The sequence below is a fragment of the Trichechus manatus genome, unplaced genomic scaffold (genome assembly GCF_000243295.1).
Source record: "Trichechus manatus latirostris isolate Lorelei unplaced genomic scaffold, TriManLat1.0 scaffold00050, whole genome shotgun sequence".
Classification (NCBI taxonomy): domain Eukaryota; kingdom Metazoa; phylum Chordata; class Mammalia; order Sirenia; family Trichechidae; genus Trichechus; species Trichechus manatus.
This window is the reverse complement of record NW_004443986.1, coordinates 11,411,118-11,433,170: the sequence shown is the minus strand read 5'-3', so window position 1 is coordinate 11,433,170 and position 22,053 is coordinate 11,411,118. Positions and strand designations below refer to the sequence as shown.

Sequence of the window (22,053 nt, the reverse complement as noted above, 5' to 3'; positions counted from 1 at the left end):
TTCTTGCTCTCCTGCTGACACTGCTCTTAGATTCTGCTCAATAGATTCTGCTCAGTCCCTCATTCATAGAGCATCTGCTCAGCCTCTCATTCCTAGAGCATCTGCTCAGCCTGCAGTTACTTACAAGTATTGACCTGGCAAGAGATAAATGTCCTCATAGAACTGCTGCTATATTTCAAGAGACTGCGGTCACCACCAGGAGTCTTGGTGGCACAGTGCTTACAGTGCTCAGCTGCTACCCAAAAGGTCAGCAGTTTGAACCCACCAACCATTCCATGGGAGAAAGATGTGGCAGTCTGCTTCAATAAGGTGGAAAGCCTTGGAAACCCTATGGCACAGTTCTCCTCTGTCATACAGGGTCACTATGAGTCAGAATCAACTCAATGGCAGTGGGTGGTGTGGGCAGTCACCACCGCTTTCATCCTCATGTGTCTCTTTCATCGTCATCACTATTATTATTGCAGTTAACTCATATTTGTTATTTATCACACGCCATGCACTGTGCTAAGTGGTTTAGTGCATTATCTTATTTAATCTTCATAACAGTCTTATGAAGTGAATATTTCACTTTTATTTACAAATGAAAAAAACTGGGGCTCAGGCACATTATAACCTTGTTAAAGGCCATACAGAACTGGGAAATCCAGGGCTGATGTTGGAGCCCACACTATTGGTCTCTGTGTTGTACTATCCACTGTTTTACTCAACTGAATTGTTTAAATCAAAGAACTAAGGGTGTTTCATAGACATTGTTAGAAAATGTGAGTACCTGTGGACTCCTGTTTTCTGTCAACAGAAGAAGCTCCATGATGTGTGTGTGTGTGTGTGTGTGTGTGTGTGTTTGGTGGGAGAAAGATGTGGCAATCAGCTTCCATAAAGATTTACAGCCTGGGAAACCCTACGGGGGCAGTTCTACTCTGTCCTATAAGGTTGCTATGAGTCGGAGTGGACTCGATGACAATGGTTTTTTGATTTTTTTTTTCCCTTCTTTTTTTTAGGGGAGTGTGTTTGTTTTTAAACAAATCGCTTATTTGTACTCTGACTTTGTAAAGATGATTTAAGTTCATCTGTAAATGCCACAACCTCAGACAAATTCAGTGATAACGTGTAGAGAGGTTCAGTTGTCCTCATGGCTGTGAAACGAGGGAAGTAAGTCAATAACATGTATTTAGTTTCTGTGTTACTAAATAGGCCATGCTTGGATGAGAGTGCCTCTAAAAATACAACCCTGTGGAACTCAATAATCTGCCAGGCCATTTGAGAAGAGTACACTTCAGTCTCTTCCTTTTGTCTGCCCTTCTAAAACAAAATATAATACGGGAGATTGGAAAGACAATATTCAAATGTAATGTCCATGAGTGATGAGTTAGAGGACAGTCTCCTCATCCCTAGGAGGTAACTTGTACATTAGGTGGTCAAAACCTGATGAGCTTTTTGATGAGTATTAATGATTTTTAAAACTTCAGTTCAAGCATTTCAATGCTTCATAGTGCTAAGCTCTCATTGTGCCTGAACGCTCACTAAAGTGAACAGAATTCAGCGCCAAGTTTAGAGGTGGGGAATTCTGAGTCAAGCTGCTGGAAGGACTAACAAGCAAGAGGGTAGGTAATACCTTATTTTGAAATACTTTCAAACTTTCAGAAAAGTTGCAATTATAATACAGAGAACTCCCATATACACTTTACCCAGATTCACCATTTTTAGTATTTTGCCAGTTTTATTTTGTCTTTCTACACACATACACACACACACACACATTTAATTTTCTGAAGCATTTGAGAGTAGGATTCATACATCATGTTTTTCTCTATACCTTTATACTTTAGTGTATATTTCCTAAGAATAGGAATATTCTCTTACATAACCACAGTACAGTTATCAAATTAAGGAAATTTAGCTTTGAAGCAACATTTTTATCCATTCTACCTTCCATATTCAAATTTTGTCAATTGACTTAATAATGACCTTTACAAACGTTTTCCCCCTTTAGTATGGGCGGATCAGTGTAGTCCATGATCATATATTGCATTTAATTACCACGCCTCTTTAGTCTCCTGTAATTGGGAAGTTTATCTGGCTTTCTTTCTCTTATAAAATTGACATATTTGAAGAATACAGGCCAATTTTTAAAAGTGGAGTGTTCCTCATTTTCACGTTGTCTGATCTTCATGATCAGATTCAGGTTATATATCCCCAGCCAGCATACAACAAAGGAGGTGTTGTGGCTTTCGCAGGGTATCGCATCCAGAGGCACACAAAGCCCATCTGCCTCTGATTGGTGATTAATTTTGATCACCTGGTCAAGGTGCATTGTTACCATTTTTCTCTGGCAACCAGTAAGCTTTATTTTGAAACATTTCCAGTCTTTGAGATGCAAACGAAACGACATGCTAATAATTAATGATTCAGAAGTATAGTCCTTTCAAGTGGCAAAATATCTTGATGATAAGTCATCAAGTAATGGAATTTTATAGTGGAAAGAGGCCTTAAAATTGACAAATGGTTTTTTAAAAAGTCAGTTTAGACATACCTACAATGGAATATTACTCAGCCATAAAGAGAAATGAAGTCCTGATACAAGCTACCACATGGATGAACCTTGAAAACATCATGCTGAGTGTAGTGAGTCAGTCACAAAAGGATGAGTATTGTATGATCTCACTTATGTATCTAGAATAGGCAAATGTATGGAGACCAAAGTGTATTATTTGTTATCAGGAACAGGAGGGAGAGGGAAAGAGGGAGTCATTTTTTAAGAAGCATTGAGTTTCTGTTTATGGTGATGGAAAACTTGTCAACGATTATTGGTGCTGGTTGCCCAACATGATCAGTGTAATTGATACCACTAATGTACATGTGAAAAACATTGAATTGGCAGCTATTGTGTTACGTATATATTTTCAACAATAAAAAAGAAATAAAAAGTCAGGTCAGAGTATACATTTGCTGCCACTCACAAATATTCAGGGCTGTTACTTTTCTAACTTCTTTTAGAAGAAATACTTTTTTTGTATTGTGTTTTTAAATTATGCCTCTTCCTTTATTCCTTTTTATAATGATTATATCTCTATAGTTTACTTCACTTTAAGGTCAGCTTTTAATACTCTGTCAATGGAGAGAGAGAAAGTGAAGCATCTGATGGAACAGGACGTCACCTCCTCCCCCTCTGCCCAGGTCATTGGTCTGAAGCACACCCTGTCATCCGTAAGTTATATGTCTGTGTCACAGAAATGCCTGCAAACGTACCCAGGCTCATGAATTCTTCATATGTTCCATCTCTATGGTTGTGTTGAAAATTCATGATTGAGACAACCAAACAAATTATCCAAATTATATTCTAACCTTTCAAAGACCTGCTTATTCCAAACACCAAAATGCAGCCTAACCCAAATCTAGTATTTTATTGTGTTAGATACTTTGAGTTTGGTTTCCTCCTATTCATTAAGTTGATTTTTCTATTTCCATAAAACTTTTATTATATGTCTGTGTGTGTTTTACAGATATTCCTTTGTTATTGCTTACAAAATGTGACAGTTTAAAGGAGATTTGTGGACCTGAGGCTCCCCAGGCTTCGATGACTTTCCAAATGACACATGGCAGAGCAAAATTTCAAATTCACACTCTTATCTTCCCTACTGCAAAACACTGATCCTATTTGCCTCCTTTTCAAAGACATGAAAGTTATTTTATTTTTTTATACTGTACAAAACATTTAGTCCCCCCACCCCCAGCCCATGGTCAGAAAGAAGTGAGTCGTACGACGTGTCTGTTAGGTAATCTTTGAAACTTCATAACAACAGAAAGATTGCTATCAAGCTTCAAATGCTCTTTAGCAAGCTGTTCACTCACTCACTCCCTCTCTCCTTTTAATCAACTTCAGTTCACTCCTCAGACTCGTTGGGCTCCACTGGTGTGCCCTGTCCTAGGACCTGACTTTGAATCTATCACGAAAGTGGAGAACTTTTGAAATTGCACACTTGTTTGCTCTTACTCTTTGTTTGTACTTTGGAATTTCTACTTTAAAGAGAGAGAGAGTGTGTGTGCACCGGTGAAATTACCATCTGAAGCATACTGAGTTTTCTATTTAGGGTCAGGTAAGGGTGATGGATTTTAGGATCTTGTTGTCAGGAGCCAACTCAGCATTGAGAGAACCAGAAAATACTATCTGTTCATATTTTCTATTCATCATGTTACCAAGAAAAGTGATGCTCTTGGTGTAATATGAATGGTAAACTCTTTACGAATAGCACCTGTTATTGTTATATACTTAAGGAATATTCACTCAGTTGACATCCAAGTATGCTGTCTCTGAAAAACAAAAATAATAACGTTGGCTTACTCCATGTGTAGAGTCTTAATGTTGTCTGCCCTTGGGACGTCTAGGTTCTTCAAGTTCAGAGATAAAAACAGCCCCTTCTTGGATCATAGCGGACAGCCTACCACACACTGAGTCACTGAGTGCTACTTTGCTTTGAGGGAAGTAAGGTGGTTCTTTTTTTAAAGTTTACATCCCAGTGGTACATAGTGTTTCTTATTGTTCCTATTATGTTGGCTTTTAGTGCATTTAGAAGGTACTTCTGACGGCCCCCAATCATCATCCCTTTCTCTGTGGTCTTCCTCTCCTCTGACCTCCTCCTGCAGAGGTCTGGCCTCATCTTGCTAATCTGCTCATATGATACAGGCCCTTGAGACCCACTTTGGCCATGATATCATCTGACCAAAGCTGTTCTTACCACCGCTAATGGGTGAGACATTCATTCCTCACCCATGTTCAGGATTTTGGAAATTAAAGATAAAACAGAATGATCCTTTCTTTTTGCTTAGATTCCTGATTACATTCAAGACTTGTTTTTTTAAAAATAAATTTTTTAAAGTCTTCTCAGGGCTATCAGAATGGGTGTTTTTGCACCATGTCTGCAGTCTTTGGTTCATTGCTTTATTACTTCTGCCTGTGGATTACTAAAAAAGGGAAGCTTCTAAAATATCACATTTTTGAGGCAAGAAGAAAGCAAGTGCCCCACAGAGAGTTTTACTTGTGGTTGTGTGATGTTTGTTCTTTTAAATGTTTCTTAAAAGATCCTCGAGGAATTTCAAATGACCCATACCATCCCTGGGTGCTAAAAAATAAAGTCAGGAAACCTTGTTTGTGATCCAGACAGTGGGTTAGGCAGTATCGTATCCCTCTGTGCTCTCAGCAGGTAGACCCTGTGGGCCCTAGTGGATGGGCAGGACTCTGAGCTTCTTGAAAGAGAGTCAGGAAGATAGACAGACAGATGGATGTGTGTGCAAGCACCTGTGAAGCTGGCTGTGGGAGTGTCTGGGGGACAGTCATGTGAATTTGTCACCTTCCTAAGACAGATCATTTGGAGAACAGTGAGTCATCAAGTGTACAGGAATATCCAAGTGAAGGAAACATCTTCCTTTACCTTTGAGCCATTTCCCTCCTGGTTAGGAGTTTACGGTGGGGAATGGGACCTGTGCAGGGAAGAATCAGAGATGTCCTGGGTGGTCTCATGCATGCTCACATCTCACATCCACCATCCTGGGGCCACGGCCCTTACCCCTAGCCACGTAAGTAAGTTTTTTGGTTTATTTTAGTTTAGTTTTTTTTTTTTAATAAAATATACCATAATCCTGGGGAATGAATAAAACAATCAACACCTATATTGTAAAACAGTAAAATTAATCCTGTAGATATGTCTGCTTACCAGCACACTTTCTAAGGTCCAGTTCAACTGGCATGATCATTAAATAACATTGAAATATGTCCAGTCAGAAGGGGGTGGGAACAGCATCTTTCTCAAGGATGAGAGAAGCTTGGGATCATTAGGAAGTGAGTTGGCAAAAGAGACAGAGTTGGGAAAGAGGAGGAGATGCTGAGAAAATACTCGTCATAATAAGAGCTGGAGGTATCTGATTTTCTCCTCCACCTGCCCTTACTAACCCCTGCTTCCATCCCTGGAAATGAGACTAGAGAAGAGGCATCATTTCCAGAGTTTAATATTTCTTATCTCCCAGCCATCTCAGAATGAGTATCCTTTTGAGCAGCATTCGAGGTGAAAGCCCAGGGAGGGCCCTCGGGGCTACATCTCAGGGAAGTTCGTAAGGCTCTTAGATACCTCTCCTGCCAGGCCCACTGCTGTGCTTTTCTGAAACCTCCCTTTATTAACATGGCCCCACTGTTTTTAACATGTTCCAGGCCCTAGCACAAAACGCAGATCTTAAAGAGCGCTTACGCAGAATCCATGCCGAGTCTTTGGTCCTCGACCCCCCGGCTGTTGCCAAGTTGGGTGACAGTCTGGCAGAGGTGGGTAAGGTTCCTTGTCTGGTAATGTCTCCAAGCGCCGCCCCCTCCCGTGACGCCCTCTGTCTGGTTGCGCAGCCTCCCTGCTTCACCATCTTGAGTGGTGTTCACATCCCCACCTGCCTCCTCTTTGGTGTTTGCAACAGCTTCAGCAGGGATGGGGGGCAGCAGGGTTCAGGGGCTTTCTGGGGAGTATGCTGCTACCCGCATTTTTATACTGCTTTTCTTCCACCAGAACATTTCTTCTTTTATATTTCTTTACCTCATTTTCCTCCTAAGTATCACCACCTTTCACTAGGTATTTCTGGAGTGGGAATTGTAGAAAGACAGTGTTTTCTCCTGTTATTTCTGAAGATACCTAAATTTCACAGTATCCCAATTCCTTGCACCCTTCCCTAACTCCTTCTCCAAGAACTCCTCCTACCCTTTCTTTGTGGCTGTTCCTCTCACCCCTTCCTATGACTTTTTTTTTGTTTTCTTTTAATGACCAGAGAGAGAAGAGCACAGCTTTATACTCTGAGGGAAAAATAATGTAATACATTGAAATGCCTTGGTCAGTTAATAGTACATTAAAAAGGTCTTTTCTCAAGATATGGGAAGTTTACCCAAAATAGTCTTCAAATGTGTTTAAAACGAGAAACTTCAGAAAAATACAAGTGGATTACTCCAAAAATAAGTACAAAAGAGCAAAGAAGTTTAGCTATCTCTTATGTTTCTATGATTCAGATATGCTAAATTGTTTATTGACAGATGAGATTTCATTCAAAATAAAAAAATAAGGATGGTAATATACAAGGTGTGTGTATAATTTTTTAAAAGGGGTTTCTAATGTTTATTCTTCGAGTTTCTGGGTGGTGCAAATGATTAATGCATTCAACTGCTAACCGAAAGGTTGGAGGTTTGAGTCCACCTAGAGGTACCTTGGAAAGAATGTTCTGGTGGTCTACTTCCAAAAAAATCAACCATTGAAAACTCTATGATCAAATAATAGTTTAGCTTAACTAGTAAAGAATGCCTGCCTTGAGCATTGTGCTCTTTTAAAATATATCTCTATGGGATCAAATTGACAACAGCAACTCAAAAGATTAGATAAGAAACTTAGGGGGTGGTGAGTTTATGTTAATGGAGGAGGAACAACTCAGAAAAGGAGGGTAAGAATGGTCGGACAACTTGAGGAATGTAATCAATTCACTGAATTGTACATGTAGAAACTGTTGAATTGGTTATGTTCTGTTGTGTATATTCTCAACAACAACAACAATAAAAAAAAATAAATTATTAAAAAAAAATGAAAGAAAACTCTGGGGAGCACAGTTGTACTCTGACACACATGAGGTCTCCATGAGTCAAGGTCAAATCGATGGCAACTGGTGATAATGTTTAATCTTAATCCTTCCTCTTCTTTTGCCTGCCCTTGAAGAAAACAAAACCCTCACACAATCCTTCACTCTTCAGAAGCTGTTGTGTTAGGCAATGAGGAGATTAGAGGCAGAAATCAGATGAAGAGGACAGGGCATCTGTCTCCATTTACAGTACAGGCTCTGCAACGTGCTGACTGGACCCTCCTCTTCTGACAAGACAGCTACCCTCTCTGTGGTGGCTGACATGATTCTTATCGTTCCTGAGGTGCCTAACAGTGGTTGACAATGAAATTCTTCTAAAGCCTCACTTTCCCAAGAGATCACTTTTTAATCATCTTGACCCAGAACAGACATAAACTGAGCCACCTGCAGGACTAAGCACCTAAAGATTACTTATTACTTATGATGGTCTTGGTTTAGGCCTGAGCAAAGACATATGCTCACCAAGCTAGCCGCTTCTTGAATCTGCACATTTGCTGAATGAAGCAGAGCCTAGTCACCATGACCAGCTACAGTTGAGAGTTGCTTGCTGCCAGACACCTTGGTATTCTCGAAGCATGTATTTTTTTCCAGACTATACTTACCTTTTAAATAATATTATGTAGACTACAAATAGTTAAGTAGATCAGTGGCAATTTGAGCATTTATATTTTTATGAATTTATACTCAGTGTGTATGCTATGGCTATTTGTGATCTGGAAAGGAAACCAAAATCGTAAGTCTTTTAAGATGCATATTTTTAAACTGATCTCAAAAGTAATGCACTTGAAAGCTTAAAAGATGTAAGTTATCCATGAAAGGGTAGTGATAACATCCCTCAAACTCACACCTTCAAAAGCAGCCCTTTTGAGACTGTAATCAATGATGTGGGTGTCTCATTTATCTGTCTCCTCTTTTAGTAACTTTGTGTTTTCCATATTTTATCCTGCTTTTCACTGAATGACTCAGGCTGACTTTCCCAGTAAGGGAAAACCCATTGTTGTTTTCAGGAAATAAGTCAGAGATTAAGTGTAAATGCCTGCCCCAGAGCCTGGAAACTTCTCCCTTGTGTATTTTTTCAGATAACACACCGGCTCCTTGAACACTGTTGGGAGAAAACAGCCACAGACAGTGGGGTCAGCCCAGGGGACTCTCTTTTGATGGCTCTCATTTTCTTTCCTCACCTCCTGTTACCTTCTTTTACCTGCATAAGTTACCCATCTTTGGTTTTGGACCCAGACACTTAAATTCTAAAATTCTCTCTCTCCTATCAAAAATTACCCCCACATCCTATCAAGTTCTCCTATTTCATATTTCTGAATGTGAAGATTAAATGTTTTCAAGGTATCAATTATTAGAGTATTTTATATTATTTTAAATTCCAAACAAAAGGCCAAGTGGCTTTTGGGGACAACATTCTACTAATTCTAAAGAATGTTATCTTTAGAATAACATTAGTAGAATGTTGTCCCCAAAAGCCACTTGGCCTTTTGTTTGGAGTTTAAGAGACTAAATAAGTAAGAACATCAAAGAAAAATCTGGAAGAAGAGAACTGGCCTTAATTGCCCACCTGTCTGCTGTATTCCAGGTGTGTGTGAATGGGTTATCTCACAAAATCCTAAGCCCACCTCAGTGAGGTAGGTGATGGTAGTTGCATTTTAGAGACAGGATGCTGAAACCCAGCCAAGTTAAATAACTTCCCCTGGGGCATGGAGCTGGTAGGAGACCAAGCTGGGATTTAAATCTACATCTAATGGGTCCAAAGCACATGTTCTCTCAACAGCATCACACTGCTACATAATGAGGAGGGTCACACGAAGCCAGAAAGTAAAACACACAGTAAAGCTACAGTAGTTAAAATAAGGTGATGATGGTGTAAGAATGGGACAGAATAACTAGCTCGGGAATAAGCACGATTATATGTAGAGAGGAAATAAATATATGGTAGAAGAGGCATCAAAAACCAGTGGGCACAATGGGTTATTCAATATATAAGGCAGGCACAGAAGTTTAAATGTTTCCATTGCACACTAAAATAGCGATTCAAACTGAAGTATAGTGATTTAAATATTTATCAAACTGCTAGAAGGGGAGAACTTCCAAAATTTGGAAGCAATAGAAAAAAAATTGCAAAAAAAAAAAAATTTGATTTTTTTTTTACAACATTTGAGTACATTTTTAAGAAAAAAACGGTATGTATCAAAAAAAATAAGAAGGCAAATAGACTAGGAAAAAAATTTTCAGTGAAAATGACAGACTTAGATAATGCCAAAAAGGTGAAAATATCACTAATATGTAAACAATTAATAGACAACAGCAAGTAATTTAAGACCTCAGAAAATAAATAGAAAAAAGGACATAATTCTTTAAAAAGAGACAAATACAGCTAGTTTCTTAGCTTTTTATTTTGATGCGGTTATTGATTCACAAGAAGCTGCAAAGAAAGGCAGCGGGAGGTCCCCATGTATCCCTCACCCAGCATCCCCCAATGTTAACATCTTTTCAGCTAGTTTTTTAAAAAAGAAAAAAAAATTTTTTTCAATCCAATCCCTAACAAAAAAAAAAACAAAACACACACACACAAAGCAATTAGATTATCACAGAATTTTTCTTAAAAGGCAAAGACAGATTTACAAAGATGTTCGCCATCATTGCAAATTTGGAAACACCTTTATTTCCAATAAAGGGGAATAGTAACACTATGATATATGCATATAATGAAATACTATCTATCAATTAGAGTTCATTCTCAAAGAACTTTTAATGGCCTGGGAAAATGTTTACAATATAACGTTAAGTGAATATAGCAGACTGTGTACAGGCTATCTATAGTTTGATTCCAATTTTTCAAAATTAAACACAAATAGTTTCATAGAAAAAAATCCACCAACAGGTTAATAGGGACCACTTCTCAACTTGACATCAATGGATTTGGTACAGGTTTTTCTGGGTGATGAAATTTAAGTGATATTTATTTTGTTTACACTTGTCTTTTTATTTTGAGCACATTCCTTTTATCCTCAGGACAGATAGTAATTTTGAAAAAAATGATTATGTTGCAATGTTTGCAGAAGTTTATAAATACATAGGTATGTATGTGTGTGTATATGTGTGTGTGTGTATATATATATATGGCGCCCTGGTGGGGCAGTGGTTAAGAGCTCATCTGCTAACCAAAAGGTGGGCAATTCAGATTCACCAGCCACTCCTTGGAAAGCCCCATGGGGCAGTTCTACTCTGTCTTACAGGGTCGCGAGTCAGAATCGACTCAACGGCAACAGATTTGATTTTGTTTTATATATATATATATGTAATGATTAAAATTATTTAAAAACAAAGCTATGTATAGAAAAAAGATTGGAGAGAGATGTGTCAAAATCCTTATAGTGGTTATATTGTGTGATAAGATTATGGTATTCCCTTCCCTCTCTTTTCTCTGTTTATTTAAAAATAGACAAACCACCACTCAAGCCTTACAAACTTACGGGGAAAATATTGAACTGGCTAGGTTGATATTTTAACAAGTGAAGTCCTAGGTTGTGCAAGACACTGTGCTAGGCCTTGGTGGCTGTTGGGTTTTCACTGTGCATTCATATGAAGTTGCTAGAGTTACTGGAACCAGAAAGGGCTAGGGATAGGCTTATTATTTTCAGTGTTGGCCGGCCAGGAAATCCTTCTGATCCATTAGTCTAGGAGGAGGAAGATTCAGAGAGAGCAAGAGTGACGGGTTATAAATTAATGAGTAGAACAAGTAAATAAATCATTAGTGTTTTACGTAGCAGTGGCACACCAAAGACGCGGGCACAATTCCATTGTTTAGGTGAGCGTTAAAGGAGCTCAAGTTCTCCACTGCAGTGTCTTCAAACTCATAGCATGTGCCAGGCTCTTTGAAGAGAGAGCTCGTTTCCTTGAAGGTGACAGCTGTGATACTTATTTATGGCTCTTAAAGTGATCTCTTGGTTAGTTGAGAAAGGAAGCCTACTTTTCAGAGGCTCTGTGGATATTCACATGGGCAGGATCATGAATCTTATTTAGGATGAAACAAAGAGAAAGGGATGCACAGTTTAAAAAGTTTCCAAAGTAAACGTTTCATAAAGGAACCACTTGCCCTTTATTAATTATGAAAATCTGTTGTGGCCCCCCTGTCATAGCATCCCCTTTCTTGGGTATAATTTATGTTTATGAGACTTAGAAGTATGTCCTGAACTCATAAATCTGCCTTAACTTTCATTCCTCCAATTATTGTGGGACTCAGTTATCATATACATAATGATATAGAAGCAGCTCTTTTATCAGCCCGATGAAAAATGTGTGCCGCCAGGAAGCTCGGGAGAACTGTCTTCTCCTCTAATTCAAAGGAATTGGATCATGTTCTGAATCTGTTCTTGCTCCTCAAGGTCTAGGTCAGATGCCACCTCCTCTGTAAAGCTCTCTCCAAAGCAGAGCTACCTGATCAGAATCCATCTCAGCTTCCTCTCCTCTTCTATAGCACTTTCTCTGTTCCACAACCATAGTGTGACATATGCTGGGGTGTGTTCTCTGCACCCAGTCATTCAGGTCAGAAACCTTGTCTTATTCATGATTATAACTCTCCATGGCCAGCACAGGACCACACATAAAGCAGTTGCTCAATTCATTGAGTTGAGTTGAATTGAATTTTCATTTGCAAATAGAATAGGAAGCACACTCCCAAAATATTTAGGTCCTTCCCAGAGGGCAAGTATAGACCCATTGAAGTACAGTGACCTTGTCAGTGGGGTAGGGAATGAGGGGTATGCATGATTAGAAAATACTGGTATTTTGTTGTCTTGTTTGTATAGGGGCTTATAAAAGAGGTTAGGGACTTCTTTCCCTTGCAGAATCATTGTGGTGGAGAGAGACAAAGAGAATTTATCTCATCCATCCCTGAATAATGAATGACCTACCACCAGGGGCACTTCTGGACCAAAAACGCACTGTTGATACGTCAGGGGACAGCTCAAAAGCAGCCTATTGGCCTCTATGAGAGCATAGGAGCAGAAAGAAGCTGTGTTCTCTGAACCAGCCAGGCAAGGATATGCATTCCATACAATTCAGAGGAAAGTTTAGGATGAAAAGAGACATCCTGCAGTGGTAGGGAATAAAAAGATATGATTCAGAGAGCATTTGAATTTTTTTCCTCCTTGAAGGGAACAAAGACTGACGGGGCAGTCATTTTTTGCTTTGAGATGTCTTATGTGTGACTGAGCAGTGACCGTGCCTGGAAGTGAGGTGCCTGTTTCAGGGAAGATTTCACTTTTTCATTGTGTTTTATGTGGAGCTTACTTCTCAACTTCAGAGCTGACCCCTGCTTGGATGCTTGTTTGCATGGGCCTGTGACCTTGTATATTGTGCCACTAAATCATGGGTATGTTTTGCTTCTCTTGAGACTGTTTCTAAGTATATGTGTTTTTGATGTTGTTTTTTCAAATAGGAAAACTCCAGAGATGAAAACCGAGCTCTGGTTCATCAGCTTTCCAACGAAAGTAGACTCTCCGTCACTGACTCCCTTTCAGAGTTTTTTGATGCACAGGAAGTTCTGTTATCACCAAGCTCTTCAGAAAATGAGGTTTGGAAGCTGTTTTCAGTTAGGTGCTTCTGAATCTCTTTTGTTGCTTTGTTGACTAACCGGTTCAAGAAATACCCATAGTTAGAAACACTAAACTCAATAGCCCTTCTCCACCATTTGCATTGTGAGGATCTTTCTCATACCTTATGCTCCAAAAGCAAAAGATGTTACAAATCTTAGAAGAAAAAAATTACGCAAGAATAGAGTGTTTGAGTACTTCCTCTTCTCTGTTATTTGATTTTTTTGTACCTCTTTTCAATTACAAGTTCATAATTTTGACTTTTACCTATTTGATAATATAACATTTCCACTACAGGGAAAGAAATTAGCATCCTCTGAAAACTTTTTTTAAAAAAATTTTTATAAGTCATAGAATTTGACTTGTATTAGGTTAACTACATAGAGTTACATGTATAATAATGTTGTTTTAAATTGATGCATAAAAATCATACTTTCCTGCATAGGCAAGTATCATAGCATTCTGTACGTAAGTATATACTCTTACCGTTACCCCTTAAATATTCGGTTACGCTCTTGGCTGCCAACCAAAAGATTGGCAGTTTGTACCCACTCAGCCATTCCTCAGAAGAAAGCCCCAGCAATCTGCTTCCGTAACGATTACAGCCAAGAAAACCCTATGGGGCAGTTCCACTCTGTCACATGGGGTCACTACAAGTGGAAAACTACTCCACAACACCCAAACAATAATCTTGTTTATGTAATAATTTCCATACACATTCTTTCTGAAAAATAGTACAAAGACAAATTGCAACTCAGTCTAGCCAAATTTTAACAAAATTCTGAAAATGCAGTCTGAATTAATAAAAATTTTTATAATAACTAAAATCTTGAGTTTACTTGGTGTTTTTCTTGTGAGAAGTAATCAAGAATGTATACAATTTCTAGTAACAGGTTTTTGCTGTGAATACCACCAAGGTAGATTAATGCATGGGCCTCTGTGAAAACAGCATCCAAGATGATTTCTATAGATTTGTAATGTGGGATTCAAATAGTATTTGATCAGTTGGAGAAACTGTTTTATGAACATTTGACTCTTGATTACTCTTATTCTGATATAAATTATTTCTTCTTTCCCCTAGATTTCTGATGACGACTCATATGTCAGTGACATAAGTGATAACCTTTCCTTAGACAACCTCAGTAATGATTTAGACAATGAGAGACAGACCTTGGGTAAGATTTAAATTATTTGATCTCTGAAAGTTTAGATCTTCTTAGATACTAATACTACAGGGTCACTATGAGTTGGAATCGACGGCAATGGGTTTGGTTTTTTTTTTTTTTAAGATACTAATAAGCATATGCTGAGTGCCTGATGGTAGCAGGATCAGTAACAAGTACTACATAAGAAAATTAAGACCAAGTGCCCACCTGTCATGGATTGAATTGTGCCCCCAAAAAATATCTGTCAACTTGGCTAGTCCATGATTCCCAGTATTGTGTGATTGTTCACCATTTTGTCATCTGATAAAGTTGTTTTAAATTTAAATGTGTTGTAAATGCTGCCTGTCTGATATTAATGAGGTGGGATTATTGGCAGTTATGTTAATGAGGCAGGACTCAATCTATAAGATTAGGTTGTGTCTTAAATCAATCTCTTTTGAGATATAAAAGAGAGAAGTGAGCAGAGAGATATGGGGACCTCATACTACCAAGAAAGTAGTGCCAGGAGCAGAGCACTACTTTGGACCTGGGGTCCCTGCCCTGAGAAGCTCCTAGTCCAGGGGAAGGTTGATAACAAGGACCTCCCTCCAGAGCCAACAGAGAGAGAAAGCCCTCCTCTGGAGCTGACATCCTGAATTTGGACTTCTAGCCTACTAGACTGTGAGAGAATAAACTTCTCTTTGTTAAAGCCATCCACTTGTGGTATTTCTGTTATAGCAGCACTAGATGACTAAGACACCACTCTTGAGGATTTTATAATCTAGGTGGGGAGACAGCACTAACATGTGAAAGATGTGTTCATTCATAAATTTTCTGCTTGTACAAATTTTTATTTCATGAAATGAGAGTATTCCACTTAGGTAAATATCAAAATTTAATGCAGTAGATGTCGCTTATACAGTCAGATATTCTCTTGGCAAATAATATAACTTTTTGTCTTTAGGTATCTAGGGGTTTTTCTAATTTAGGAATTCTATAGGGCTTTAGAAAGTTCTGCTCTTAGTGGCACTTAAGCTTCAGATTGTTCAAGATAGCACATTTGAAAGCAGCAAGGCTAAAGTATGTCCCAAGAGGGAAAATGGTGACCAGGAAAGGTGTTTCATATTGCTAGTTTGAACTATAAGAGTCCCTGGGTGGCACAAATGGTTAAGTGCTCGACTACTAGCGGAAAGGTTGGCAGTTCGAACCCACTCATAGGCACCTTAGAAGACAGGCCTGGCTATCTGCTCCAAAAGGTCACAGCCTTGAAAATGCTATGGAGCAGTTCTACTCGGCACACATGGGGTCACAAGGAGTCAGAATCAACTCAATGGCAGCTAACTAACAACAGTTTGAACTATAGGTGTCCAGACTATATGGTTTTCTCCAGACAACTCTGATGTAAACCTGTTTAGGGAGCCCTTAGGAAGAATCTGCCCAATTGAACTATTCTCTGTCCTGGGTCCTATAGCATCAAATTTTCCTAGACTTGGTTCTCAGCGTATCTTGGAGTCTCTAGGTTTGTCTGTACCATTCACTGGACACCCAGAACACCACTGATTTTTTTTTATCTACATGGATGACAGAGACCATGTTGGATAAATTTTCGGTATTTCAGTACTTCTCAGCTCAGTAACTATGTGTGAAATATAATGATAAATTGTTTCTGAATGCCAAAGAGCCTTCTTTTTGGAGACCACAATATAAAATAAAAGGCCGGTCATTTTACTGTCTTTACTAAGGGAGAACATCCTTTCAGTACCACATCTGATAGAAGTGAGATGCCTCACCATGCTCTGTATTTTTTTTTCTTTAAATATTATTTATTTTGTTGTTGTTGTTGTTGAGAATATACACAGCAAAACATATACCAATTCAGCAGTTTCTACATGTACAGTTCACTGACATTGATTACATTCTTCAAGCTGTGCAACTATTCTCACCCTCCTTTTCTGAGTTGTTCCTCCCTCATTAACATAAACTTACTGCCCGTAAGGTTCCTGTGCAATATTTCGAGTTGCTCTTGTCAGTTTGATTCCATGTAGATAGTTCTTAAAAGAGCATAATGATCAAGGCAGACCTTTTTTACTAGTTAAGCTAAACTATTGTTTGGTTTTAAGAAGATTTCAGGGGATATTTTTAGTTCAAGGTTGAAAGATTATCTCAGGGCAATAGTTTTCACACCTTCATCCACTCTCCATGACTCCAGAAATTATAGAGTCCATGAGAATTTGAAATTCTGTTCTACCATGCTCTGTATTTTACTTGAACGGTTTCTGGAGAGATGAATCTCTCCTTGGAAAAGTCTAAGAACCAATAGATTGAAAGGAAAAAGTTAATGATACAGTAGCAGGTTTATGTGCTACTTGTTTTTCTAGAAAAGCCGGGAGGCAAATGGAGAAATGAAGAAGCATCACTTACTCCCTTGGCAGACAGCACACATGCTAAAATGACACTCCCACTGTGGATGGGGCAGACTGACAAACTGACAGAAGTCCTCCTTCTCTTTAAGGCCTTTGGGAGGTGGTCAAAGGGAACACGAGAGTGAATGGAGAGTTAGAGGTCGAAGTTGGGAAGAGAGGACTTTCCCTGGAACCTAAGATAATGGCTGTGCTTAGTTAAAACTGGCCAGAAGAGGCATTTCAGAAGTTAAGGCTGTTCTATCTTATCCCATCCGCCACCCATCTGTCAGTTTGTCATAATGTGGTGGCCTGAGTGTTGCTGTGATGCTGGAAGCTATGCCACCAGTGTTTCAAATAGCAGAGTCACTCATAGTGGACAGGCTTCAGAGGACCTTCCAGACTAAGAGGGACTAAGAAAAAAGGCCTGGTGATTTACTTCCAAAAATTAGCTAATGAAAGTCCCGTGGATCACAAGATATTGTCTGATATAGTGCTGGAAGATGAGCCCCATAGATTGGAAGCACTCAGAATACACAGTGGCCACAGTGGAATCATGCATACCAATGATTGTGAAGATGGCGCAGGACCAAGCAGTGTCTCATTCTGTTGTACATGGGGTTACCATGTGTTGGAGCCCACTTGATGGCAACTAACAACAGTATTACCCTGCAGCCATTTTGCTAAAATGCTGGCCAGCGTTGCTTAGCTGGAACAAACACTGGGAAAAAACCCAGCTTTCTTCTTCATCAGTATTTGAGTACTAGAAATGGGCATCTGGTTCTTTGTGGGCATTTTCTGAGGAGAATCAGATTTCTAAACATCAGCACTCTACTGAAAAGATTGGCTATAGAAATAACTTTTGTGTCTTGATTATTATACCATATTGCCTGCAAAAGGAAATAGTATTGGATTAAGATCTTTATGAATTATTACACTAGAATTTCTCTGAACCCATAGTAAATGCTAGGTATTTAGAGTGCTTCCTATTAATCTCTTTAAAAAAAAAAATCACTGGGCACATTGCTGAAAGAAATTGGACGACTTAATATTGCTGAAGTGGCTATACTACCCAAAGTAATCTACATATTCAATGTAATTTCTTTCAAAATTCCAAGGGCCTGTTTGCAAAAATGAGAGAACCAGACCTTAAATACATATGGAATTGTAAAGATCCAAGAATATCCCAACCAATTCTGAAAAAGAACAAAATTGGGGATCTAACACTTGCCTATTTCAAAACTTACTACAAAGCTACAATAATCAAAACAGTGTAGTACTCTCATAAGGATAGACATATGGAACAGTGGAATAGAATTGAGAGTCCAGAAATAAACCCATACATATATAGACAATTGATTTTCAACAAGGATACCAAGACCATTCAATAAGGAAAGAATAGTCTCTTCGAATTGCACTGGGACAACGGGATCCCCACATGTAAAATAAGGAAGTTGGACCCCTACATCACATGATATGCAGAAATTAACTAAAATGGATCAGTGACCTAAATATAAGTGCTAAAGCCATAAAACTCTTAGAAAAAAACATAGAGGCGAATCGTCATGACCTTGGACTTAGCAATGAATATTATTCAGCCAGAAAGACAAATGACATTCTGATACATGCTGTGACATGGATGAACCTTGAAAACATTTTGCTGAGTGAAATGAGTCAGGCACAACAGGACATATATTGTATGACCCCACTTACATGAAATATCTAGAACAGGCAAATGCATAGAGACAAAAGTTGATTATTGCTTGCCAGGGGCTCGGGAAAAGGTAGAGTGGATTATTGCTGACAGGTTATTGAGTTTCTGTTTGGGGTGATGAAAAACTTTTGAAAGTAATTAATGTCAATGAATTCTACCCTTAAAAATGGTTAAAATGATAAACTTTTGTTATATATATTTTACCACAGTATTTTTTTTTTAGAAAAAAAAAAGATTAAATCCATAAGGTTTCAGTGGTCAATTTTTTTGGAAGTAGGTGGCCAGATCAATGCCCATGGAAGCAGCAGTCAAGAAATCAGACGACATATTGCATTGGGCAAATCTGCTGCAAAAGAGCTCTTTAAAGTGTTAGAAAGCAAAGATGTCACTTTGAGGGCTAAGGTGTGCCTGACCCAAGCCATGGTATTTTCAGTCGCCTCATCTGTATGCAAAAGGTGGATGATGAATAAGGAAGACTGAAGAATTGACACATTTGAATTATGGTGTTGGCAAAGAATATTGAATATAACATGGACTGCCAGAAGAACGAACAAATCTGTCTTGGAAGAAGTACAGCCAGAATGCTCCTTAGAAATGAGGATGGTGAGACTTCATCTCACATACTTTGGACATGTTATCAGGAGGGACCAGTCCCTGAAGAAGGACATCATGCTTGGCAAGGTAGAGGGTCAGCGAAAAAGAGCAAGTTCTTCAGTGGGATGGATTGACACAGGGGCTGCAACAATGGGCTCAGGCATAACAGTGATTGTGAGGATGGCCCAGGACCGGGCAGTGTTTCGTTCTGTGGTGCATAGGGTGGCTGTGAGTCGGAATCAACTAGACATCACTTAACAACAACAAAACATATATAAACAGGAAAACAGACAATTCAGAAAAAAAAGAAATGATCATGAACACATCTCGAACCACACTAGAAATTTTTTAAAATATAAGTTAAAACAAGGAGATAACACTGTCCACCTAACAGTGTAACAAATATTCAAAACAAATGGTGATAAGCTTGGAAAGATCAGGAGATGGAAACTTGCATATTCTGCGGGTAAATGTGTAAACTGAGGCAGTCTTTTTGAAGAGCAGTCTGATCATATGACTCAAAAGTCTAAAAACATTCAGAGTCTTTGACATAGTAACCCCATGTCTATACATTCTAATAAAATCGTCAGAGATACAGTCAAACATCTCAGTGTGAATATTCACTACTGTTTTATTCCCATCATAGCAAAATATTGAAATAAATCTAAAAGTTCAACAGTAGATAATGGTTCAGTAAGTTATGGCATATTCATACAATGGAATATTTTTATTGTCATTCAACATGATGTTTTGGAAGGGTTTTAAATAACGTGGGAAAATGCTTATGTTAGCTGAACAGGCAGAATATAAAGCTATATATACAGTATGAGCTCTACAGATAGAGAAAACACTAAATGAAAATACTCTGAGAAATAAATGGCTGCTATTTCTTGGTGGTGGAATAGTGGGTGACTTTTATTTCCTTTATCATTTTCTTGTAATGAACTTGATTGTTTTTATCAGAATTTAAAGTTTTTTTAAAAGAGTCAAAAAAATTTTTTTTAAAGTAATCAAATTTAGAAATCTAATTTCTAGTTTTATTATAAGATAAACTACGAGAACTAGCTTTTGAGTGGGAACCGGAGTACCTCCCTGTGAATAAATTCTGTGAGTTTTACTGCATATAATTTTTGGTACATAACCTAGCTGCTCAGACTTCCTTTGCTTGTTTTCTGTCTTTCAGTCTTATTCTGATGCTGAACTTAATGGTAAAATTGAGTACTGATAGGTTGAGGTTTGATTCATGGATTATTGTTTTTAATAATAAAATAAAAAGCTTTATAGAGACAACCCAGACTTATTTCTTTCTCAGGGCCTGTTCTTGAAAGTGGCAGAGAAGTGAAGTCCAAAAGAAGAACCTGCTTGCCGGCACCATGCCCCAACACCAGTAACATCAGCTTGTGGAACATCCTGAGAAACAACATCGGGAAGGATCTGTCAAAAGTGGCGATGCCGGTGGAGCTAAACGAGCCCCTGAACACGCTGCAGAGGCTCTGTGAGGAGCTGGAGTACAGCGAGCTTCTGGACAAGGCCGCGCAGATTCCTAATCCCCTGGAAAGAATGGTGAGGGGCTCCCTTCCAACAACACTGTTCCCCTGCTGCCCTGAGCCAGAGGCCAGTCACAGGGCACTGTAGAGCCAAGATGGGCAGCTCGAGAGAGGCGCTCTCTTTCCTCTGGTTTTCACTTTGATTGCTCTGGAGATGGGCTTGTTTCTCAGCAATGTCTGGTCCCCTCTGCCTGTCTGTTTCCAGTCACCTTGTCAGAATTTACCTCTGTGACAGCGGTGGCTGAGGTAGTTCTGATCCATGGTTTTGCTCATCCTCTCTCTCCAGCAGCCTACCATGGGATTGTCTGATACGCCTGGCTGGAAAACATGTCTTTAGGGCTGTCTCTGAGTTTATTTTTACTACCCTGGGTGAACAGAATTTAATTTCTTTAGCTGTCTTTCTCGTCTAGGGTAAATTTCCCTTGAGAATGTTTTTGTTTATTTTTGGAAGCTTCCTGTCAGCTCCTAGGTTTCTGAGAAATATCATTCTCAGAGGAGGGTTTTGCATCAAAAAGACTCTTGTTTTTTTTTTTTTTTTTCCTTTGATTTCTATAGATTTTTTAAAAAAAAAAGCTTTTCCTAGAAAAAGCCATCTTGAGTTCTCTACTCGGTATTGCTTCCAGTCACAGGTTACTGGCTTTGGAAGGGACTTCCAAGTATTTATAGGTTTCCTGGGTGGCGTAAATGGTTAAACACTCAGGCTACTAACCAAAAGGTTGGTAGTTTGAATACACCCAGAGGCCCCTCAGAAGAAAGGCTTCGCAATCTACTTCTGAAAAATCAGCCATTGAAAACCCTATGGAGCACAGTTCTACTCTGACACACATGGAGTCATAATCAGCTCCAAGGCAACTAGTTTGGGTTTTTTAAAATTTATTTTCCAAGTGTTTCTAATCCTTCCCCTTCCATGGTGGTAAGACTATAGTCAAATCAGTCCCTTCTGTGACTGACTTTGTTCTTGAAAACTACGTGTCTACTCCTCTTTTGCTTCCTCAAACCTGGTAAACATTAGGGTCTTTGTCTATGTGGAATGCTGAGGCCTCAGTGTGTCCCCCAGGTGCAGACTCTGTCCTGGGCATCTGTTGGTTGACAAAATTAGAATTAGCGCCCCCTGGCTCCACCTTCCAGCCAGGGCTCCTGGGGTTCCTTTGTAAACATGCTGATGACCTCCCATTGATAGAGCACGCCATTCTTTTCTAAATTCTAAGCCTTCTGCAGTTTTAACCCTCCTTAAAACTTCATTACTTTAGTGATTTGAAGATTATGGGAAAATCTCAACCGCTGGCTGAAAGGGACATCCCCTAGTCCTTCTGCAGAGTCTCTGGGACCTTCTCCCATCAAAGAGGCTTCTTTCTTGATAATAATGGTAATAAGGATAGGAGAGAAAAACAAGCTGTGTTTTTT

The 22,053-nt window shown here is 38.9% G+C and overlaps 1 protein-coding gene across 8 annotated transcripts in view; it reads left to right on the top strand.

The window, feature by feature from the left end:
* The window catches only part of OSBPL3 (oxysterol binding protein like 3), a 210,021-nt gene that overhangs the window by 148,460 nt on the left and 39,508 nt on the right, over nucleotides 1–22,053 (top strand). For 3 of the 8 annotated variants that reach the window (XM_023732341.1, XM_023732340.1, XM_023732343.1), the window contains 5 exons: nucleotides 3,074–3,204; nucleotides 6,200–6,307; nucleotides 13,097–13,249; nucleotides 14,332–14,425; nucleotides 20,415–20,665. In XM_023732341.1, coding sequence (XP_023588109.1) covers nucleotides 3,074–3,204; nucleotides 6,200–6,307; nucleotides 13,097–13,249; nucleotides 14,332–14,425; nucleotides 20,415–20,665 — 737 coding nt within the window. The remainder of the gene's footprint in view (nucleotides 1–3,073; nucleotides 3,205–6,199; nucleotides 6,308–13,096; nucleotides 13,250–14,331; nucleotides 14,426–20,414; nucleotides 20,666–22,053) is intronic. The other 5 variants (XM_004377465.2, XM_004377464.2, XM_004377467.2 and 2 more) reach the window with 3 other exon arrangements.